Source organism: Lemur catta, chromosome 23 (assembly GCF_020740605.2).
Source record: "Lemur catta isolate mLemCat1 chromosome 23, mLemCat1.pri, whole genome shotgun sequence".
NCBI lineage: Eukaryota > Metazoa > Chordata > Mammalia > Primates > Lemuridae > Lemur > Lemur catta.
Window position 1 is genome coordinate 26,932,939 of NC_059150.1, and position 25,637 is coordinate 26,958,575.

General features: G+C 34.8%; 1 protein-coding gene and 1 non-coding gene across 5 annotated transcripts in view; both read right to left on the reverse strand.

Moving 5' to 3' along the window:
• Positions 1 to 25,637, reverse strand: part of UCHL5 (ubiquitin C-terminal hydrolase L5) — a 45,155-nt gene that overhangs the window by 19,146 nt on the left and 372 nt on the right. For all 4 annotated transcript variants that reach the window (XR_006731101.1, XR_006731100.1, XM_045536349.1 and 1 more), the window contains exons 2-7: positions 18,379 to 18,442; positions 16,824 to 16,929; positions 4,815 to 4,940; positions 4,668 to 4,729; positions 4,461 to 4,591; positions 2,236 to 2,299 (exon numbers count right to left, since the gene is read on the reverse strand). Coding sequence is in view for 2 of the 4 variants with exons in the window: in XM_045536349.1 (XP_045392305.1) it covers positions 2,236 to 2,299; positions 4,461 to 4,591; positions 4,668 to 4,729; positions 4,815 to 4,940; positions 16,824 to 16,929; positions 18,379 to 18,442 (553 nt within the window). In the remaining 2 variants the exon portion in view is untranslated. The remainder of the gene's footprint in view (positions 1 to 2,235; positions 2,300 to 4,460; positions 4,592 to 4,667; positions 4,730 to 4,814; positions 4,941 to 16,823; positions 16,930 to 18,378; positions 18,443 to 25,637) is intronic.
• LOC123627150 lies at positions 24,153 to 24,287 on the reverse strand. The gene has a single exon (XR_006731155.1). It is a non-coding gene; the product is annotated as a small nucleolar RNA U109 (small nucleolar RNA).

Genomic DNA, 25,637 nt, shown 5'->3' on the forward strand with positions numbered 1-25,637 from the left:
AATGCAGGTGAGTTCAGCAAGGTCAAAGGATACAAGATAAAGAAAGAAAAAACTTCAATTGTATTTCTACACATTAGCAATGATCACATGGAAATCAAAACTGAAAATACAATATTATTTATAATTTCATTCAAAAGAGTATGAAATGCTTGGGTACAGATCAAACAAAACATGTACAGAACTTGCATGCTAGAAAATACAAAATGCTCAAGAAATAAATCAGAAAAGATCTAAGTAAATGGAGAGACATACCATGTTTGTAGATTGGAAAACTCAGCATAGTAAAGATAGCAGTTCTCTGCCAGCAAATGAGGAGGGTGGCAAAAGGAATTAAAAAAAAAAAAAAAGATAGCAGTTCTCTTCAAATTGATATAAATGTTTGACACAATTCCTATGAAAATCCCAGCAAGGATTTTTATAGATATAGAGAAGATTATACTAAAATTTATATGAGAAGGCAGAGGAACTACAGCAGCTAGAAAAAATTAGAAGAATAAAGTGGGAGGCATCAGTCGACCTGATTTCAAGATTTATAGCAGGTAATCAAGACTCTGTAGTACTGACAGAGGGACAGAAAATAGATCAATGAACAGAATAGTGAACCCAGAAACAGACCCACACATATATGCCCAATGATTTTTTACAAAAGTATAGGAGCAATTCAGTGGAAGAGCGACAGCCTTCAACAACTGGTGCTAGAGCAATTGAATGTGCATGAGCAAAAGAATGAACCTTGTCCTAAATATCACACCATATACAAAAAATTAATTCAAAATAGATCACAGGCTTAAGTACAAAATGTTAAACTATAAATTTTTAAGGAAAAAAAAACCACAAGAAAATCTTTGGGATCTAGGGCCAAACAAAGAATTCTTAGACTTGACAACAAAAACACAACTCATAGTGGGAAATACTGATAAATTGGACGTCATAGAGATTAACCTTTAACTCTGTGGGAGACCACGCTGAGGGCATGAGGGCAAGGGCCACAGACTGGGAGAAAATATATGCATGCAGTGTGTCTGATGAGGGACTATGTAAAAGCACTTCAGGGCTCAACAATTAAAAAACAAATAAACCAATTAGAAAAACAGCAAAAGGCAAGAAAGAAAAGATTTTCAACATCATTAGTCATCAGAGAAATGCGGACTAAAATCACAATGAAATATCACTATATACCTCTTAAAATGGTTAAAATAAAAAATTGTGACAACATCAAATGCTAACAAGGATGCAAAGAAACTAGATCACTCATACATTGCTGGTAGAAATGTAAAATGGTACAGCCACTCTGAAAGAGAGTTTAGTAGTTTCTTAAAAACTAAACATGCATTTATCATACAACCCAGCAATGACACTTCTGGGCATTTATCCCAGAGAAATGAAAACTTACACGTTCACATAAAAATCTGTATAAAAATTTTTATTGCAGCTTTACTCATAATTGCCAAAAAATCAAAACAATCCAGATGTCCGTCAATGGGTGAATAGGCAAAAAAAATTGATGTATCCATACCACAGAATACCACCCATCAATAAAAAATGAACTATTGATATACTCGAAATCAACCTGGATGAATCTCCAGAGAATTATGCTGAGTGAAAAAAAGCAAATGCAAAAAGGTTACATATTATATGATTCCATTTACATAACATTCTTTAAATGTCAAAAATTATAAAACTTGGGATTAAGGAGTAAGGAGAATGGAGAGATGGAAGGAGAAGGAAGTGGTTGCGGCTATATGAAGGATCCTTGTGGTGACCAAATTTTGCTGTTCCTTGACTGTAGCAATGCAAATATTCTGGCTGTGGTATTACACTGTAGTTTTGCAAGATGTTACTGTGGCAGGGTAGAGAGCACATGTGATCTCTCTGTTTAATAGTTTACAACTAAGTGTATGTAATTATCGGAAACTGAATATATAATTATCTCAAAATAAAAAGTTGAATTTAATATAAAAAATCCTCAGAAACAAAACTTCACAAAATATTCGTTACAAATATCTAACAGTACAAAATATCTAACTTGGTAGAGATCTGCATGTTTAACTTCTCTAAAGATAAGATGACATGTTACCATGTGAAATTTAGAGATTTTCCGAAATAGATTTTCTAAATGTATTAAGCCACTCAAGAGTAGATGTATAATGCACATTGCTAAAATAACAATAAAAGTTTAAAAAAAATGCTTAAAAACCAGAAATGTTATGCCAACAAGATTAGGTGAGCATTTACTTTTGTATCCTTTTTTCTATCACTGGCCTTACTGCACTGATCCAGTCATCTTGATTGCATGCACCTAGAAAGAAATAAGAAAAATTAACTGTAACATTATTTCAAAGTTTGGTCCAAAATATTTTTTTACAAACACTTTAGCAAATAAAGGATAGTAGAAACCATGCAGAACAATGTTAACTTCAATTCTTACTTTCTTAGTAATGGTTAAAGAAAAGATTATTATCATAATTTGATAATTTGCACTGCCATATTAGTATGTCACTTAGCACGGACTAAAAAAATATTTGAGAAAGTAATGAATTAGGGAGTTACCTCATTTAAACTCACAACCCTGTGCAATCAGGAGTTATCTCATTTAAACTCACAACTCTGTGTTGTTAAAAATAAGTACCCTCATTTTACAGATGATAAAACTGAAGGCTGGCCAGTTACAGTGGCTCACACCTATAATCCTAGCACCCTGGGAGGCTAACATTGGAGGACTGCTTGAGGTCAGGAGTTCAGGACCAGCGTGAGCAAGAGCGAGACTCTGTCTCCACAAAAAATAGAAAAATTAGCTGGGTGTGGTGGTGCACGCCCGTAGTCCCAGCTACTTGGGAGGCTGATATAGGAGGATTGCTTCAGCCCAGGAGTTTGAGGTTGCAGTGAGCTATGATTATGCCATTGTACTCTAGCTGGGGCAACAGAGCAAGACACTGTCTCAAAAAAACAAAAACAAAACTAAAAACTGAAGGCTAAGAAAACCCGGCCCACATGTTAGGGCAAAATAAGGATTCAACTCATCTGACTCCCCACAATAATAACTGTACAATAAATACTGAAATCCACCCATAATGCAAAACCAATTTTACCCAGTTGTTTTAATCCTCTTTTTCATCAGAAGTTATAGCATAGCCACCAGTTGTAGAGCAAAACTGACTGTTCTATTGTATCCTTTACTTCCTTTGTATTAATTTCATAGTTCTAATAAATAAAAAATGGCTGACTGGATGGAAACCAACAGACAAATGCAGAGATTAGATCAACTACCAAACTAGGAAAAACTAGCATCTATAGAATTGAAAGAATATTCTACTAATTTTTTATAACAGACATAGAAAAATAAATATTTTTAAATATAGAGGTAGCATGTAAATTTGCATTAGGTAAACTATTGGTTTTATATATGCATCATGGCAAAAATTATCAACAAAATGAACATATGTTAAATTTTTTTTAAATCTAAAAGCATAGTTTTATAAACAGTATACAGTATCAGATTCAACTAAAAAGTTTGTTCTAATTTTAAAAAAAAAAGAAAATTTAATGAGGACAAACGAAGGAGTTAAAATTCTTTTGTGGGGCTATTTTTTTCAGTAATATTTCAGAACCATAGATTATAACCTCAACCTCAATAACTATTATCATTTTTGCTCATGGTTAGAGATGAGGTGGGATCAGGATAAATCTATCCTTTGGTACAAAGGATAGCACATTAAAGTACTATCTAAATAAAAACTATCTGCTATCCCTTATCAGTAGGTTAAAATGACAGGAATAACTGTTTAAGTTCACTAAGAATAGTTTTTCAAAGTTAAAGGGAAAATAAATTATGTAACCTGTGGGTTAAAAAAAAAATTTCTCGTAGAAAAATCACAAGCCTCAGCAGGGTGCAGTGGCTCACACCTGTAATCCTAGCACTCTGGGAGGCCGAGGCAGGAGGATTGCTCGAGGTCAGGAGTTCAAGACCAGCCTGAGCAAGAGCAAGACCCCATCTCTACTAAAAAATAGAAAGAAATTAGCGGGACAACTAAAAATATATAGAAAAAATTAGCCAAGCATGGTGGTGCATGCCTGTAGTCCCAGCTACTCAGGAGGCTGAGGCAGGAGGATCACTTGAGCCCAAGAGTTTGAGGTTGCTGTGAGCTAGGCTGACGCCACGGAACTCTAGGCCGGGCAACAGAGGGAGACTCTGTCTCAAAAAAAAAAAAAAAAAAAAAAGAAAGGAAAAAGAAAAAAGAAAAACCACAGGCCTCAACTGAACTATAGTAGTCAACATGTCCTTCCTATATGTTATTTAATTTTATAAAGTACCGAGGAGCTTAAGGTCTTCATGATATTATAATACCTTGTGGTCACTTTCTCCTTCAATATTTAAGCACCACTGTGGCTACAATAAAGGTAAATACCCAACCTTTTTTCCCTTGTCAAAAGTGAAATACGAGGAGTAGGAACTGCATTACCTAAATCAATCGGTCCTTCTCTTAATCCATCTAATTCATACAGTCTTCCATTAACAGGAACATAACTGACAAAGTGAAAAGCATCTTCTTCTTTTGCCGACGTTTTTGCATCAAACTCAAACATTTGCTGTCTATAGTAAAGATAAACATAGTGAGACAAAGAAGCAAAGAAAGAAACAGTACTTATTTAATATAAAGTCTCTTTACCTGGCAAAACTGTTGTGTACTTGTCGAATCACATCCGAATTGCTCAGTGCCAAACCTTTCATCTAAAATAATTTTTTAAAGTAGCCTATTAAAATAAGAACTATCACAAACAGGACATTTTAGGAATAAGAAGAAGATTGTACTTACAGCTGCATCAAAACTTTGTGAAAATTCTTTAAACTCTGATAATGTCTCTCCTAAATGGACATCTTGGTGAGCACAGTTCAATAACACACTTACTATGGCTTGAGTGGCACAAGCATTATTAATTACCTATAAAATACAAAAGTGAAGATATCAATTTATTTTTTATAAGTTCTTAACTGGTGACAATGACCCCCAAAATATGAATTAAATTAACGGATTTCAAATTTTATCTCAGATGGTCTTAGCACAAACATAATAAACATGTTTAATTTCTATTCTAGTCTATTTTCAGGAGTTTGCTATAATTCTGGAGCTGAAGATTCTAGGAAACCAAATAAACTGAATGAACTCATAACATTAGTGAAAACCAATCCAGTTAAGAGTAACAAGATGAATCTTCCTGACCTAAAACACAGCTGATTAAGCCCACAGGATTTGTCCTCCCCTCCTATTTACCTTGTTCTAAACTCACTTCTACCTACCCAGATGCATCTCATATTTTAGTACCCAGCACAAGCTTGAACTCACCTACGTAGCTTTTAGAGAAATTGTGCAACGACTCATGTTAGTTTCTATCCTCATTTGAAGTCCCAAAAAGGGCATATATTGTCCACATATTTTTTCACTCAGTTATGTACAGTCTTTACAGTGCTATCATCTAGCAATTAACTGTTCATTTAACAAATTATGTGGACCTTACATTCTAGCCAGAGGAGAAAACATTTAGATAGCACTTACTATGTGCCAGGTACTTTTCTAGGCACTTCACATGTATTATTTCTTTTAATCCTCTCAACAACCTATGAAGAAGGAGTAATATTATTATCCTCATTTTACATTTGTAGAAGCTGAGGCACAAAGAAGTTAAGTAACTTGCCCAAGGGCACACAGCTAAGCAAGAGGCAGACAGTCCGGTTCCAGAATCTTTGCACTTGACCACCATGCTAGGCTGGCTCTGTATGTATATGTGGTCTCTCCAACAAGATTATAAACTACTATGGACAACTGTTTCTTCCATACTCCCTACAGCACCTACAGTGTTGAGATCATACAACTGGAAAGAACCTCAGATGATCACTGTGAACATCAGTAAGATTAATCACAGAGTTAAATGATTTTTAAAAATGTAGCTTAGTCTTACTACTATATTTTGTTACAATATTGTAATGAAACACGATTTTCTAATAGTCTTTCCAATAATGCTAATTAGCTTATGATTTTAAATTTTAGTAAATTATTTTTATCCTACCTGATTTCAAAAGAAAAAAATTTCAATTATTTTCCCTCTTTAATTCTTACAGTCCTCTACTTTTTGTGTTGCTAGAGGCTTTTAAGGTCTTATGAACATCTACCAGTTCTTGAATTTTTGACTGTACTATATTTGAGAAATTCCTTGATAAAACTACATTCTCCATTAAGGAATACTCTCTTACTCCCAATTCTCAACAAATTTGATGCCACTACACTTTTGTAATTCTTCATTTTAAGTATTTTACATTAAAAACTGTCTCATATTGGGCCGGGCGCGGTGGCTCATGCCTGTGATCCTAGCACTCTGGGAGGCCGAGGCGGGCGGATTGTTTGAGCTCAGGAGTTTGAGACCAGCCTGAGCAAGAGCAAGACCCCGGCTCTACTAAAAATAGAAAGAAATTATAGGGACACCTAAAAATATATATAGAAAAATTAGCTGGGCATGGTGGTACATGCCTGTAGTCCCAGCTACTCGGGAGGCTGAGGCAGGAGGATCGCTTGAGCCCAGGAGTCTGAGGTAGCTGTGAGCTAGGCTGACACCACGGCACTCTAGCCCAGGCAACAGAGTGAGATTCTGTCTCAAAAAAATAAATTAATTAATTAAAAAAACTGTCTCATATTGATGAATTAGGCAAAGAAGGAGAGTTAGAACCAATCATTGCTCCTGATTTCTATAAATATGTATTTTGAGCTGAATTTGGGTAAAAAATTTTAATGGTTAAAGGAGACTCCATAAAAGTGATTGACTAAAACTTTATAATATTTAGTGCTCCCTTATCTTGAGCCAAAATTACCTGGGGTGAAATTACCTGGGGATAAGTGTAATAGAAGTAAAGTTAGGGGAAGTTACAATTTATACTTATTCACACATTCTTTCAAAATCATGGCACATAAAGATATAATATGTACCCAATGCTGGACTAGGTGGTGAGGCTACAGTAGAGAATGCTATCAAATATTTCTATGATCTAAGAACTGCAAATCTGTAATCCATCTTTAGGAATTTTTTTAAAGAAGTAGAAAAAAGCTCCTGTAGTTACTGATATTTCTCTTTTGATGTCAATAACAATTTACACTGTCCACGATATATTACAGCTCATTTTATGTGTATGTGAAGAATAGTAATTACAATGTATGTGGGTATAAGAGTATCTCTTCCTTCAAGTTTTAAAATGAGTTTAGTGCCACCAAGTGGTTATGCTATAAACACTACAAAATTAGCAAAAAAAAAAACCAAAAAACAAAAACCAGTGCACAACCATTCATTCAAATATTTACCACACAACCACTATGTGCTAGACTCTGTGATAAATGCTAGACATACAGTGACCAAGAAAGATGTGGTTCTTGTCCTCACAAAACTCACATAAAAATCACCTTATAAACATCTATTTGAAAGAACTTTAACTTGTCACAAAAAAAAATCTATTGTAGTTATAAATTATTTACGTAGTCCCCAAAGTTTTAAATCTTTCACTTATTCTGAGTGTTCTACTTTATACTCTGGCTTTTAACACATTTTTAAATAAAGTAGTAGAGTTCAATAATAGAAATGAGGCTAAAGTAGGGGTCCCAAGTAGGGCCGGCCCAGAACCTTACAAATTTGATTTGAATTCCTTCGACCGGGTATAACTTCTTTTCATACCTTATACCAACGAAAACAGCAGATGCCCAGAGTGATAATGCAAAAATAGCTTAAAGTACTGCATATATAAATTATAGTTCATCTTCACTGAGTCATAGCTATAACAATATAAACTAATAAAATTTTTATATTACTAGTCAAAGAAAAAAGGTTGAGAATGTAACTGTGGCTTCCTAAAGGAAAAGTGATACTTTAAAATAAAAAGTATAAGATAAATGCCATGCTCATGAAGAATTTGGAAAGAAATACATACACAAAAAGGGGTGAACAACAGAAAATTAAAATAGTAAAAGAAGGAATCATTTTAGACTGGAATATCAAAGGTTTCTCTATAAATGTGAAATTTTAACAGGGCTTTGAAAACTTGGTAGGATGTGAAGAACAGAGAAGAAAATTCATCCTAAGAAGTGAGAAGAGTTTGGACAAAGGAATCAATGAAGATTACATAATATGTTCAAGAGACAATGAGCATATTGGTTTGTATTAGTATGGTTGTAGTCATAGCAGGGGTCATTTTTTACCCTATAAATCACTGGCCTTGAGCAATTAGGAATTTACCGTAAGAGTAGGAGATTATGCATAGGGAAATAAAATAATAAAAATAGTGCTTCAGAATGATTCAGTTTAAGTCAGTTTATAGGAAGGACTGAAGGTGGCTGGAAATCAAAATAAGATCAGTTGCGTTTCTACCCTAACGCAAGTATAAAACAAAGTATGGCAGATTAATAAAAATAAATAAAACTACCCTCACACAACTATGCAAGTAAGCAATCTAGGAGTCAGGAATATACCTAAAAATAAAATAAATTTAAAAAGAATAAGAGAATACTAATAACAATATGAAACAATTTTGAAAGCTGAAGCTGAAAAGAAGAAATGCTGAAAAGATATGTTATCAGAACCAACTCAAGAAGAAATAAATAACCTGAGAAAAGTCTTTTAGCTATTAAACTGAAGCAGTAGTTAAAAATATTCTCACAAAGAAAATACCAGGCCCAGATAGTTTTACAGGCTAATTCTACTAAAATTTGAAAAAAACAGATCACCTTAATTTAACATAAATTCTTCAAGACAATAAAAAAAGAGAAAATTCCAACTTATTTCATTGAGCCAGCATAACCCAAATACTAATACTTGTCAAAACCATTACAAGAAAGAAAAATTAAGGTACAATTCATTCATAAATATAGGTGTAAAAACTCTACACAAAATAATACTGTATTTAACCCAACAGTGCATAAAAAGAGAACACATCATGACCAACTAGGCTTATCCCAAGAATGGAAGGATAATTTAATATTGGAAAAATTCATAAATATAATTTATGTATAATTAATCCATTAAAAGGGGCAATATAAACATAATCATCTCAATAGAGGCAGAAAATCATTTGAGAAAATTTAATATTCTTTCATAATAAAGACACTTACTAATTAGTAAAGGAACTTCTTTACCTGAAAAAGAATATCTAAAAAAGCAAAAGAAAAAAAAAACTGGAGTAAATATCATCCTCAATGGGGAAATAGTAGAAGCATTCCATTTAAATGTGAAAATGGTTTTACTGAAGGTCTTAGCCAAGAAATGAGACAAGAAAAATAAGTTAAAGCCAAAAGCATTAGAAAGGAAGAAATGAAATTGTTATTATTTATAGATAACATAGTAATTTTGATAGAAACCCTCTTATCTCCTGAAAAAAAACCAAGAAACAAATTGTTAGAGATAATAGAAGAGTTTAGCAAGATGGCTAAATGTAACATGATGCATAAAAGTGAATTGCATTTCTTTATACCAACTGCAAACACCTAGAAAATGTAATTGAAGGAAATTCACAAAAATAGTAGAGATCAAGGAACTAGAAATAAATCTAATAAAAGATGTATAAGACATCTACAGAGAAAATTATGTAACATATTAAAGACAGCAAAGAATTTAAATAGAGACACATTATGTTCATGATTTAATATCATGAAGATATAAACTTTCCACCAATTGACATATACATTTAAAGCTATTCTAGTCAAAATTCCAACAGAATTTTTTATATAACTTGATAACACGATTCTGAAATTTACATGAATTCCACAGGGCCAAAGATAGCAAGGATATTTCTGAAAAAGATCAAGGAAGAGAGACATGACCTATTAGACATCAGAACTTAAAAAGAAGTGAAAGGAATGAAGACAGTGTAGTAATGCCACAGAGATAGACAAATTAATCAGTGGAACAGAGGAGAATTCAGAAAACACACACACAAACACATACATACACACAAACACACACACACACACACACACACACACACAGGTATGGTACTTTGGTATACAACAGAGATAGCCTGTCAGATAAATAGGGAAAACAAATGTTCAATAATCAAGGCTAGAAAAAAAAATGATAATCCATATGGAAAAACATAAAATTGAACCTCCACCTCACTCCATATACCAAAACCCAACTCCTGGTGAATTAAAGACATAGATATCAAGAATAAAAATGTAAATATACAAATAAATATCTTTTATAACTTCAGATATATAACAATTTCTTAAACAAGATGCAAAAAGTATTAACTCTAAAACATAAAATTCTCTTCATCAAAAGACATCTCAAAGAAAGTGAAACAATAAGGTGCCAACTTGGAAAAACAGTGTCAATATTACATAAACAATTCCTACAAATTAAAAAGAAAAGTACATTAACCCCATAGAAAAATAACATAAACAGGAATCTCACAGAGAAATATATATGGCCACTAAGCACATGACAAGTATTTTAATATGATTAGTGATTAGGAAGATGTAAGCCAAGACAGACAACAAAGTAGCATTTTAAAACCAATTGGATGGCAAAAATTAAAAATCCTAACAATGCTATGTCTTGGAATATGTGGCTTTGTAACAACTCTTATACATGCTAGTAGGAGTATAAATTGGAGCAGCTAGTTCAGAAAACATTTTGATATTTCCTCCCAAAGTTGCACATTTACATATTAGATAAGGCAGTCATTCCACTTCTATGTATATACCAGGAGAAATATGCATAACTAAAATAGGACATATGTACAAAAATGTTTACAGCAGCACAATTCACAGTAACTCAAACGTAAAACCCAAATGAAAATCTACAGAAGAGTAAACTATTGTATGTTTATGCAATTGATATTACAGAGCATGCAAAATAAATGAGCTATCATAATAAACAACTTATGGATGGATCTTAACAAAATGATATTAAGTGAAAAAAGCAAGTCTCCCAAAATTATACAGAGGCATGATACTTTTCATCAAGTTAAAATTTTATATACATACACTCTTTTTTTTTTTTTTTTTGAGACAGAATCTCACTCTGTTGCCTGGGCTAGAGTGCCGTGGCGTCAGCCTAGCTCACAGCAACCTCAAACTCCTGGGCTCAAACAATCCTCCTGCCTCAGCCTCCTGAGTAACTGGGACTACAGGCATGCGCTACCATGCCCGGCTAATTTTTACATATATATATATATATATTTTTTTTTTTTTTTAAGCTGTCCATATAATTTCTTTCTATTTTTAGTAGAGACGGGTCTCGCTCTTGCTCAGGCTGGTCTCAAACTCCTGAGCTCAAGCAATCCACCCGCCTTGGCCTCCCAGAGTGCCAGGATTACAGGTGTGAGCCACCACGCCTGGCCCATACACCTTTTTTAAAATTACAAAAAAATACATTAAAAAGGAGAGCAAGGAAATGATAGAATTCAACATGAGGGTTAACTAGATGGAGGGAGGGAAAATGAGAGTTACATTGGACAATGGGTAGGATATAAGGATGGAACTCAGTTACATGAAGTTTATTTGGGTGCTGAGTTCTTAGGCACTTACTGTTTCTTAAAATAACCAACCAAATAACCAGATAAAAGGAGGCCATGAGTGGACCAGTTGTAAGTGTCATCAACCAAGATTATTATAATTCCATTCTGTGTACCTTAAGAGCAATTTTTTTTAAAGGAAAAAAGAAAATCAGGCATCATCACTGATGTCGTCCTCCTTTATCCTCATATTCCAATCCATTACAAATTAAAGGTGCTAATACTTCACCTCCTCAGTATTATTACATCTATCTCTATTTCCAGTCTTTTGGAATAGTCTCTGACGTGGACTTGTGCAAAAGTTCCTGTTATCTACTCTTATATCCTATGCATTTTCAAATGCATTCCCAACACGGTAGCCAAAGTGATCTCTTCTAAATGAAAATCTGATCATGCCATCCTCCTTAAAACACCTTACTAACTTTCTATTACTCTATGGATACAGACAAAAGTCTCAATCACAGCCTAAAATACTCTGTATGCTCTGACTCCTGTCTGCATCTATAGGCTGATAGTTGTTGTCCAATATGTATCTTTTCCTTCTTACAAAGGATCAGAGTACTCAAATTTTATCTGGGCTTATGGCAACGTGGAATAAAGGCAATTTTCCTAGTCGCCTTTGCTGCTAACTCAATTTACTGAGTTTTGGCCAAAGAGAAGTAAGCATGTGACATGGGCAACTTCTTGTCCATAAAGGTAAGGGAGTATGCTGTCCCATTCCTGCTGTCTGATGTGGAATTGAGATAGAATGGCTGAAGACCCAGCAATCATTTTGTACTATGATGCAACCTTTGGAATAGAATACACATACAGAGGAGCAAAATGAAAGAGTATGCAGCCTTAATAATTCTTGAATATGAAAAAAACACAACTATTTCTTACAAACTATTGTTTCTCTACATCTTCCTGTTTCTAATCCACACAGCCTGTTCAACTTCGTATCTCATGACATCTCCCCTTTGCTCTCCACACCTCAGCTACACTTGGCTTTCTTCTAGTGCCTTTTATTATACTAGTCCTACTCACTTTTTGCTATAAAGCTGTTATTAATTTGGAATGATCTTCAACTTCTCTTCCCTAGTTAATACCTGCTTAACCTTTAGATTTAAGCTGAACTATCACTTACTTAGAGAAGCTTTCTCAGACCTCCCTAACAAGGTCAAGTCCCATTTTTATTTATGTGTGCAGTAAAGAAGTGAACCTTGCCCAAGGAAAGATCTGGCCTTTGCCCTTGGCTCCTCGGAGGCGATCTCCAAGCCTTTGGAACGTCATGCCTGAGAAAAGTACCTGTTTACCTGGGGGCTTTGGGCCACACTGTAGTCTAACAATGTGACTTAGGGGTAGCGATACTGCATCAACATTAACAGCTCAACCTCCTATACGGCTGGAGACTGAGGTTAGCCACAGGGGTGGTCAACCGGGTCTATGTGACCAAGGCCCAATAAAAACTTTGGACACCAAGAATTGGATGAGCTTTCTTAGATGGCAATACTCTGCATATTGTCACACAGCACTGCCAGGAAAGTCAGCACTGTCTGCAACACCATCGGGAGAAGACAACTGGAAGCTCTGCCCACAGAACTCTCCTGGACTCTGCTCCACCTGCCTCTTCCCTTGGTTGATTTTAATCTATATCCTTTCACTATAATAAGCCATAACTGTAGGCATAACAGCTTTTAGTAAGATCTGTGAGCCCTCCTAGCAAAATTATAGAACCTGAGGACGGTCCTGTGGCATTTTACAAACTTGCAATTGCTGTCAGAAGTGAAGGTGGTCTTAGGGACCCAAAACTCTACAGCTGATGTTCAAAGTGAGGACAGTCTTTTGGGTGGTTCCCAAACTTCATAATATAGTTCTCATTTCACTCCACACAGCACTTATCGCCACTGTAATGTTGCATTTAACTGATTAATACCAATCTCCTCCATTAAACTCTAAGCACCCTAGAGGGCAGGGATCATGAGAGTTTTTCATTCTCCAAGCAGCACCTGGCAGAGTATCTCGCACATTGTAGGTATTCAATCACTCTGTCTCAAAAGACTGAACAAAGTCAGACAAACCCAGGACCACTGAAGCATTATTTTAGGCGTGAATCACACCTTGCTTTCTCATCAATGAAATGGTGACAAGACAACACTGTTTTACAGAGAAACATTACCAAAATGTCATTTTTGGATGCTCATATACAAACTGCAATTACTAGGATATAATTTCTTTTCTTGATAAATAAAATATCAATAATCCATGCACACACACATCTCCAATTAGAGCATATGGATCAGCATAAGATGGCCAGTGTTACTTCTCAAAATTGAAGCGATTCCATGTATAAATACCATTTAGTTAATCAGTATAACATTATCAAAAATAAATATGATTGAATTAAATTTTTAAATTTCTGAAAATATGCTTAAGAGTTCAGACACCCTGGGTTGGAAATCATTACCATGAGCTCTTAAAGCCTTAAACTAAGGATTATGTATTTATGTATATATTATAAATTCCTAACATAGACTCACAAGAGTTATATACTAACAAGACTTAATAGATACTATTGGGGAATTGACTTGTCACTTTAATAAAAACTGTTAACATAATAGAGTGATATTATTCGGCAATCACTAATCTGACATCTTAATAAAGGCAGCTAGAATATAACACAAATGAAACATTAAATTGTACTAAAATAGAAATGTAACCCAGAACTAGAAAAATAATAAGGGACTCCAGAAATTAAAAATTCATATTCTAGTATCATTTTTTCCTTTCATGGAGTATTTTCTTATACCTTAAAAATAGGCCTCTATAAATCAGATATCATTAGCATCTTAGTATTGTGAATTCTAGCATTCTTTGTTGTAATATTCTTAGACATGAACAGTTCAGGCTGCATTTATTAGATAATTACTATGTGCCAGGGTCTATGTATAAAAACAAAATCCCTGATGCCCATGTTTACAATTTACTGTGGAAGAAATATAATTAAATACACACACAAATATGCAGAAAAAAATTTGTAAGAATATAAATTGTTTTCAGTGGTTATCTCTAAAGCAGAGTTCTAAGATACTTTTGTATTCTGTATCACACATTCTATAATGCTTACATTTTTATAATGGGTATATATTCTTATATACATTGAAAAAAATAGAAACTTTTTTTAAAAAGGAGAAAAATCACCTGAAGGACTTTTAAAACTATCTGTCCCCTATCTTTTCTCTACTACTCAGATCTCAAAATTCACTAACAGTGGTTTTAAAATTATAATATTGTAAGTACAATGATACTCACATAAGTACACAAATATTATAACATATAAATTGATTATCTGTGTTAGAAAAATAATTAGAAACTCAAAATGTTGACCATTAGGAGAACAGTTAAATAAATTACAGCGCATTTATACCAAGAACACTTTTAAAAGAAGCGGTGTGGTGATAAGGTTAAGAGTACAAACTTTAGAGCCGAAGTGCTTGAGTTTGTACCCCAGCTCTGCTGTTTGTTACTATAAACAAATTAATAATTTAAAAAATATATAAAAACACTTAACAAGCCTTTGGTAAATGTTAACTAATATCTGTTATGTGTACTGAAATGAAACAAAGTCAAACATTTATTATTAAGTGAAAAAAGATACACAATATTTTGAGTAATCTAATTTTAGTAAAAAAAATTATAAGGAGAATATATTAGCATATGATTAGAAAATGTGGGAGGTAGTATGACATGTAGAATCACAAACCTGGGTTTTAGTTCTGGACCCACCACATATTATCTGTGACCTCAGGCAAATAATTTTTCAAGGCCTCAATTCCTTCATCTATGAAATGAGGGTAACAGCCTCATGCGGTTGTTGCAAAGATTAAATAAAGAATATATCTAAAGCACAACACACAATATCTGGCACATAGTAAGAGTGGTAAATGTTGGCTACTCTTGGTATTATTATCATTATAATCGTTATTAATAAGAAACATTAACAATTCTAAACTACTTCACTGACATACACACAGTAAAAAAATAAGACAAAAAGTCAGTTTTTACTGAAGAATGTCTTTGATAAAGCAATAAAAGTTATTTTTATTAAATTTTTACATTGGAGCATAAGTCTTTAATATTCTGTGAAATGAAACAGGAAGTAGCAATAAAGAACTGCGCTGCATACCAAAATATGCTAGTTACCTCAAGGGAAGGCACTCGGGCAATTTAGTTGTGAGCTAAACTGGTAGCTTTTTTCTTGAAACATCATTTTTACTTGAAAGAAGAAATGACAGACAAATATGGTTTTCCAGGCGAGGGTATCTGGCAGATACTTTCTTCAAAATGAGTGAAATCAGTCTGTGGCTTCGGAGAAAACACCTGATGATATTTGTTGTCACTGATAAAGTTTGAACTTTGAAGTAAAAATCAGAACTTTATAAAACTTGGATCCATCAGTGTGAACTTAAAAATTCCTTGATACTTAACAACTTTTCTGACGATATCACAGATGATATTAACAAATGTGACTTGTTAAATCATATCATTGTCAAAGCATATCAAATGTATCAACACTTAGAAGATGTACATAAATGAGTAAGTTTTCCAAATGACCAATGTACAATGATACAAAATTATGCAGGAATAAAAGACCCATTTTAAGGGCAAGATAATCCAAAGGATTTTAACAAAAGGATTTCACAAAGTACAAATTTCACATTGCAATTAACCTTTAAGAAAGCAACACTTTTAAAGTTTTGACATAGTATCAAAGAGTATCTTGTTTACCAGAAAAAGATAATACTCCTCCCTTTCCAACTACACATACATGTGAGAATGGATTTTCTTCATATATTTCAACCAAAAGCAAAACAGAACAAAAACACTGCAACAGACGGAATGAAGTAACAGATCGGAGAATCCAGTTGTGTACTATTAAGCTAGACATCAGAAAGATTTGCAAAAATGTAAAACAATATACACTTTTGATTTTTTTGTTTTGGTAAAAATAGTTATGTTTCATTTAAAAATATGTTATATATGTAAATATGTAATGAGTTTATTGTATTGTTATTTTTAACTCAAAGGATAAATATTTTTAAATGTTTCAATTTTAATATATTGACCTATAATCCCATAAACAAAAGCTCTTTGGGGAATCTCAATAATTTGTACGAGTGTACAGGGGTCCTTAGACAAGTTTGAGAATCGCTACACTAGAGGCGCACAGCAGTAGACTGGAGTCCTATTTATGAAAAGGGTTGCTCTTGGGACTTTTCAGAGTATTCAAGGACCATACCTGCTTGGCAAAAAATATTGTGTCAAGTCTGGAGTCCTGAACCACAGAGCCTGCTGGTTCTTCTCCTGGCTGCCACTTGAAAAGAAAAATTAACCCATGAACTGGCCTACAAAATAAAACACAAATTAGTGACACCAAACCTTGCTTCTTTTATAACATGCTGTTAATATATGAAATTTTAGTCACTTATTTAACAAATACAATGCAAATGAAGTAAATTAATTAATTAAATATGAGAAAATTTTTAAAGATTGATATTGCCATTCATAGTCACTAAAAGGTTGCCTTATAATATGGTAATAAAACTTATTACATCAGTTACAATAAAATAATAATTAAAGGTTTATTCTCAAATCTGTGGACTATTCCTTTCTGCCTTATACCACCTCACTTAAAAACAAAAAATTAGAACATAGCAAATCTAGAAGAAGCTGTTAACCCTAGACTGAATTCAAAGATATATCAATAAAGTTCATGTAGGATGTTTACAGATAAATGGCTGATAGTTTACATAAAACTGGTATTAAATATAGGAAGCTACCTTCCTATATTATTAGATTCATGCACAATCCTTCATACTACAATATGAATGGATGCTGTCACCTCATACATAATGAAGTCATCCACTTTCCTAAAGGAACTCTTGTTGCCCATGAAATATTAAGTCACTACTTTAGGATTACCTACAGTCTATCTTTCACAACTGCCTTCCCCTCAAAAAAAAAAATCTTTCCTACCTTTTTAAAGATAGTTCAAATGATGCATCTTTAATTAACTTTCCCTGATCTCAGACAAAATTGATCTCATTCCATGTAAAGTGATGGTCCTTTTTGAGGGGAAGAGGAAGGTAGGAGGCAGCAAACCACCTTATCTCCTTCTTACTATTATAAACCGTTGTCGTATCCCTAAGTCCCCATCTTCCCTTTTAAAGCCTATTCCTTGTCCCTATTCCAAAATTCCAAGAACTCTCCCACCAATGAAGACCCCTATAGCCCTCCATTTGCAGATGCAGTGACAGTGTTTGAGGGCACGGAGGTCAGCAGTAAGCTCAGAGAGGTGATTCTGGGCAGAAAGATGGGGACAGGGGAAGGTTCTTCCTGGCATCAGCACTTGAAACTTGAACTGTAACTTTCCCAAGAAGCAATGTGATAATGTGTAGATAAGTTTTGAATTACTATTAAGATATATTTTCTATTAAATATGCTCTTATAGACTGACCTATTATTCATGCTTTTTATATTAAAATGCCCATGTTCTAACACTATTAATAGATAAGTGAATTTTGTGAAAAACCAACCAATCAATACTGTGTTGGAGACAAAATTACAGAGACAGGTTTGAATCCCTTGCAACTTATTTATCTATCGGCCTCAGGTTCTTGGTTATAAAATAAAAATAATAATGCCCATCTCAGAAGATTGAAAAGAAACTTAAAGGAGATAATGTATTCAGCCTAGGGTAATCCAAGTAAAATAAAAAAACAAACTTGAGTATCCTTTAAAAGTCTGCTAAAGTACAGACATATTATTTTTAACACAACCAAAATTATACTTACTTTAATTTTTCAAAATTCTCAGGCTCTAAACTCCATATTTCTTCTACTTGGGCTCCTCGGCAACCTGAAATAAGAAATTATTCTCAGAAGACAGACAAATTATCTTCTTTATTTTTTCTTCAGAAAAAAATAATTCATTTTTTCTTTACTATTAAATATTAATAAAACAAAATGCACAACTGGTAGCAATAAGAAATGATAAATTAAAATGGTAAAACTGATAAAGCTCACAGTCAAATTCTATCATTTCCTTTAAAATTTCCCAATTATTAATATTTACAATGGCAGTATATTACTTTCCTAATTTTAAAAGGTTTCAATAGTTAGTTTGCATTGAGTCACCACCCTATGACTGTTTCTTCTGTCTCTCTCAATCTCTGGTTCCTTTTCACTCACTCTTTTTACTCACCTGTTAAGTTTTCTCAGCTGTCATTAACCTTCTTTTTCTTACTGTTCACCTTTTGGGGGTCGGAACTAAATAACTACCAATTAACAGTGACTTTCAAATCACATCTTTAGTTCTGATGCTTTTTCTAAATTACAATTGTATATTTTCAAATACCTCAAAGTCACCTTCCCTTCTTGCTCCCCAAATATGCTCTTCCTCTAGGACAGGTGTTCTCAACTATGGTGAATGTACCCAGCAGGGAACATCTGGCAAAGTCAGAGACATTTTTTATTGTCACTGGGAGAGGGGGCAGTAGTTTGCTACCACCATCTATTGGGTAAAGGCCAGGGATATAGACAAACATCCTACATTGTACAAGACTGCCCCTGAAAACAAAGAATTATCTGGTACATGCCTGTATTCCCAGCTACTTGGAAGACTGAGGTGGGAGGATCGCTTGAGCCCAGGAATTTGAGGTTGTAATGAGCTATGATGATGCCATTACATTCTAGCCTGGGCAAGAGAATGAGACGCTATATCAAAAAAAAAAAAAAATTATCTGGCCCAAAATGTCAACAGTGCAAAAATTGAGAAACACTGCTCTACTAGCATATATCATAGTAATAGTGTAGTGGTAAAGAAGTTGGCCTCTAAACTGCCAGTTTGAATCCTGGCTCCTCCATTTACTAGCTGTATGATCATTTAACCTCTCCCTTCCTCATACTCATAGAGTTGTTGTGAGGAATAAATGAGATAATGCATGAGATATGTTTAACATAGTGCCCAGCACACCCTAAGGGTCCACCATATGTTAGCTAGAATTATCATCACAATACAAAAAACAACCACATTTACCAGGGTCTTTTATGTCTTTATGTCTATGTAAAGTGCTTTAAATGCATTTACCCCAATCCCTGAAAGGTAAGGTAATGAAAGAGGCTTTGGATGTTAAGTGGTTTGCCTACATTCACTACAGCTAGTATGAGCCAGAAAATTAATTAAAATCCACATCTGGTTCCAAAGTGTGGGCACTTTCTAATATTTCAGATTATTTTCAAAGGAGAGCTAGAGAAGCCTTTATGCTGCCTACAAAACCCAATGGTTTAAAAAAAAAAAAGTTGAGTCAACCAAAAATGTGACTTTGGACATTCATACCATTTTATGCCTCAGTTTGCTCTGTTCAGCAACTATCTATTAAGAGCCCACTCTGGTATTAAAAATATTGTACAAGGAGAGTTGCTACATGCTTTGTTGTGAAGAATTGAAAAAAAAAAACAACAAACCTGAATGTTTAGCAACAGATTGACAGTAATGGACATTCACATATATCAAATTGGAAAAAAAAACCTCATAAATGTGAACCTATGCTTGTGTGAGTGTAAGAAGGGAATGGAAGGATGCTAATGCAATTATTAACATTGGTTACTCTTATGGGACATCAACTGTGTAAAAAAAAAAAAAAGCCAAGCATTAAAACATTCTACATATCACACCACCACGACAAAAATACACTGAATAAAAGTGCCCCAAAATCTTCTGCACAGCTAGAATTTCAAGCGGTGACACTGTTTAAATAATCTCATGTTAAACATACACATGCCTCTTTATGTAAGGAAAATATATACTCAACTATCAGCACCTATCTCCTTATATATTCGATATCTAATACAGTATGGCATAATGCAAAGAAATAAGCAATGGCTCAAGAGACCTAGGTTCTAATCTCAGAATTGCCTCAAAGTTCTTAACCTTGAGAAAGAATACAATTCCCTTGAGCCTCACTTTCCTCATGTATATATAAAATATATATATATTACCTGCTTCATCCAAACCACAAAATTCTCATGAGGTATATATGGTTATCAAACACTAAACACTAAGAATCACTTAATATAGATTCCCCTAATATATATTAAATAAGAAGTTGGGGAGGGGGGAAGTTTTTAAAAGTTAATAAAATACTAGTATTTGCCAAATATCTTTTGTGTGCCAAGCATAGTACTAGGCCCTGGCAAGGACAGAAATTAATTAACTAATACTTAAAAACCTCACAAGGAAACAAGCACATACAATTAAAGACAGTGTTGAATGCATAAATTACATATGAAGGGTACACAGGGTATGTTCTAAAAGTTCAGAGGTAGGAAAGAACATTACTATCTGTGCTGGTCAGAAAAACTGTAACGGATAATTGAACTGGGTCTCAAAAAGGATGATCCTATGACTTGTCATCCAAACCAGAACACTGTTACAAAGCGAAAGAGGGTGCTAAAAGTAAAACTTTCTGAAATATTTATAAATTGACTAACACATTCCTATTGATATGGTAGCTCTATAAAATAGTTCTAATCAGAAACTAATTTCAAAAATAATTTTCTTAAAAATATACCCAGAGCACTCCTTCCTAAGAAAAGTACTCTTGTGGAGCTCTCCCAAACTGTTGCCAAGTGCCTTGAATGTAATCCACTGCCAGGTAGGCTATCTTCCAACAGACAATTTTGACAATAATTTGTCATTCCCCTAATCTTACTTAGAAGTCCACCAGAAGCAACAGGGAGGATCCTAGCTTCTGCACCTTCCACAAAAAACACCCCCAGCTGTCTTCCCCAGCCCCATTCTCAGTCATTCCTCATTCAATAAATCCCATTTGGGTGGCGATGTGACCAAATAGGAAAAACTGGATTGACAGTCCTCAAGCAGTCTCTCCAAAAACAAGGATTCAATTATTTGAACAGAATTGGGAGCCCTAAATTGGAGGCACTGTTAACTTGTACCTCTAAACTGAGTCTGTCTCATTTTCGGAGCTCCAACAATTGGAACACTTGCTTCCAGGGGCACCATATGCACCCCCAAGAATATATTTCTATTTCTTGTGTGAAAGCTAGGCATTAACTTGCCTCAAAATAAGGTGAAATTCACCTTAGGAGCAGTCATAACATAGCTTCATGTTAAGGAAACACCACCATGGACCCCAAAGTCATTCAAATCTACCTTAACTTATGGGTCAGAGTTGTTATAGATGATGGAATTATTCTAGACTTCCTCTGTGCATGCCAAGGTGGAGTGCGCAAAAATCACTAATACACCCTGCAGCACCTGGATAACAGCGTGAGCCAAGCGGAAAGGTCAATACAAAAACTTTAAAAAGCCACCTGGCTTTCTAAGGTAAACACTACCAGAGATAAATTAAACAGATTTGGTACCAACCCTGTCCGTCAGGTCATATTGATCAGAATGGCTGAGGAAATAGCATATTTCATGTGGAAAGGGTGGATATTTTGGGGACACAATTCTCAATGGCTTTGTCCTGTTTCTACATGTCTTCTGAGAGAAATTACCAGCTTTGCTCTGGACTATCTTTTCAAGGATGTTCACATAGTAAACACACTCGGAATGTAGAGATAAGCATCTCTCTCTTGAGCAGAGGGAAGATTTATTTGCTGTCCAAGACAGTCAAGAGAACATCTCCCTAGAAGCAAAGGTTGAGCGGGTTTGCTAGCAGCCCCTTTACAAAATTCAAAGTTCCTTAAGCTCAGAGTTCCACAGTTATTACACACACTCACTATCTGTGCAGCCTCCACCTGACTCTGCCTCCATCCCCATGGACTTGTAGGACAACAGAACCAATGTGCAAATGTAATCTCTTGCTGCCTACCACGCTGTATGTGATAAAATCCTTTATCTCTAAACCAAAAGTTGTCTACTAGCATGTACGAAACTAGCAAGCTGTTAACTGGCAAGGAGGATAAAGTCCAACATTTCATAATTCTTAATAGATGTTAGATTTTGTCAAATGCATTTTGCATCTATCTATTCACATAATCATGATTTTTCCTTTTTGGTTTAGTAATACGGTTAGTTACATTAATTTTTTAATGTGAAACCAACCCTAAATTCCTGGGATAAATCCCATGTAGTAATGATGTATTATCCCTTTAATGTATTTTGCTGGATTCAATTTGCTAAAATTTTGTTTAGAATTTTTACATTTATGTTAATAATGGATACAGGTCTGTAGTTTTATTTTCCTGTGATGTCTTTGTCTGTATTTGGTGTCGGAGTAATGTTGGCCCTCATAGAATGAGTTAGGAAGTATTCCTTCCTCTCTAATTTTTTTGGGATGAGTTTGTACAGAATTAGTACTATTCCTTAAATATTTGATAGAATTTACCAGTGAAACCATCTTGGCTAGAGTTTCTTTGTGGGAAGATTTTAAACTACAATTTCAATTTCTTGGCATAAAGTTATTCTTAATATTCCTTTATTATCCTTTTAATACCTGTAGAAGATGTAGTGATCTCACCTCTCTCATTTCTGGTAATTTATGTCTCCTCCTTTTCTGATCTTCTCAAAGAAACAGCTTTTGGTTTCATTTATTCTCTGCACTGTTTTTTTCTCTTCTGTTTCACTAATTTCAACTCTGATCTTCATTATTTCCTTTCATCTGCTTACTTTAGTTTTAATGTGCTCTTCATTGTCTAGTTTCTTAAAATGAAAGCTGGGGTCATTGGTTTATCATAGGAAAAGCAAATCCAGTTTCCATTACTCCATCTTGGCTGGAAGCAGATGTTTACAGCTTCTATTTTTATTAGTAAACTATCACAGTTTGTTTTGGCAGGTTTATGTATCACATATGCACCATACCAATTAAAAGTATAGTTCTGCTCCATTAGTTTCTTACTTTAATAAAAGCTTTGTTCTACTATGATATTATATTCCATCAATCTTTGTATTTATATCTTCACTGCATCCACAAATAATTTCCCCTCAATGATGAAACTTTTAAAATGAGTTTACAATAGCACTCCCATACAGATACTACACTTTTGAAACAATCAACTTCTAGAAGCTTTTTTAAATGCATGAATTAAATGGAAATGATGGAAATGACTGGAATAAACTAATTTTCTCTTTGAAGCATTTGATAAGACTACCATCGCTTAACTTTGTGCAAAGTTCTTCTGGTAATAAAGCCAATTCGTTAACAGTTACTGCTTTATTTTTCAAATGTGCAAATGCATAAGGTACATTTACATATCATTTTTGATGCTTGACTTTATTTATATAATTTTCAACTACAAGTTTTCTGCACATATGAAATTGAAGCAGTAGCTATTAATGGACTGAATTAATTTTAAAATAAAGTTACCTAGTCCAATATTTCTGAAAGTCAACTTTAAAATGTCATAATAGTTAAGGTTCTGAAGGTAAAATTTATGGCTCAACCTGCAGACATCTCAGATTCAGTGTATAAAAACTGAACAAGCTAGCTCTTCACTTGTAATTGTACTTCACCAGACACCCAAGCTGGTGGAAATTATAGAGTCATTTTTGTCTCTTTTTGCCCTCATCAACTCAGTCAGCAGTCCTGATGACTTTATTTCTTTTATGTAAGAGTAATATACTACTGCTCAACCTCTACTGTAAGGTTGGCAGCCCTGAGAACTCCTTTTTTAATGTAGCATGTTATGGATGTATTTCTGCTCCCAAAGGAATGAGGAGCAGACATTTCCACATGCAACTGTTGATTTAAATTCAGCAAAATTATTGAATATACAGCTTCCTCTCTAAACCACTACTTTATGTGAAGTCAATCACCTCAGACTCTAACCATTTTTGAGACTTCTAGCTTCTCTCTCTTCATTCTAATCCACCCGGCCCACTACAAGCATAGTAAACCTTAATTATATAAGTAACGTCATTTAAGCATTCAAATATCTTTGACAGTTAAGCCCCCAATTACTACAGGGCAATCCAAACTATACAACGTGGCATACAGTCTGGCCTTAGTTTATCTCTTCAGCTTCAGATCCAAATACACTCCTCCAATCTGTTAGGTTACGTTTTAGTCACTTTGCTAGCTGTTGCCTAAACCATGTACTTTAACACCACTGATGTCATGCTTTTCCTTCTGCCTATGCTCTTCCACAATCTGCGTTCTTACAACATTTTGTACATACTCTAACATAGCAATTAACATACCATAATATAATTTGTGAGTTTTTCAGAACAGCAGTCATGGTTTATTCACATTAAAAACTGCCAATCATTACCACTGTGCCTAAGATATAGATGAACAATATATGCTTGAAAAATGATATTCCAAATATTCAATACCTATATCAACATTTAATTGTTATCTCGAGTACAAATTTTAACATAATAGCTAGAATTAATAATAGTTGGGAAATGGAATAGATAAGAAGAAACTTGCTGCCCAAAGAAGAGGCTGGGAACAAGAGAAATAGTGAAAGAAAAAAGTCAAATGTGTTGATTATCTACAATAGAAGGCAATAAATATAGCCAGGGAGAAATTACGAGGTAAGCATGTGCCCCCTAGTACAGAGCTGGCTCAAGAAAACTCACTTCCCCGGAAGCCAGAAATGAGCAGAGAGCTGAACCAGTCAGCGCGTGCGGACGTCCTGTCCCGAAGAGCTAGTCACACATTCAAGGTCTTCTGCTTTGAGCAACCAGAATCTCTCTCCCTGGCGGCTTGGGCCTGACACACCCCATTCCGGAGAGAAGGCCACCCCAAGCGGGCTTCCCCCCAGGACCACTGGCCCGAGCGATGCACCTGACCGCACCAGCCCGCGACAGGGCGCGCTCCGCAGGGAAGGGACAGCGGAAAGGAAAATACACGCATAAGGATCGGGGGGGAAGGCCCTCGGGTCGATTATAGCATTTGGGCGCTGAGAGCTGATGATACAGCGGGGCAGAAGGCAGGCACGATCCTCGTCCTCGCGGTGTGGCTCTCAACACTACCGTGGGACCGAGACTGCCACGGGCTGGGGAGGGGACGGAAGACCTGCATTTCCCCTGCCTCGACTCCAGGTTCCTGAAGTCACCTCTCTTCAGACGCGGGGCGGCGGTG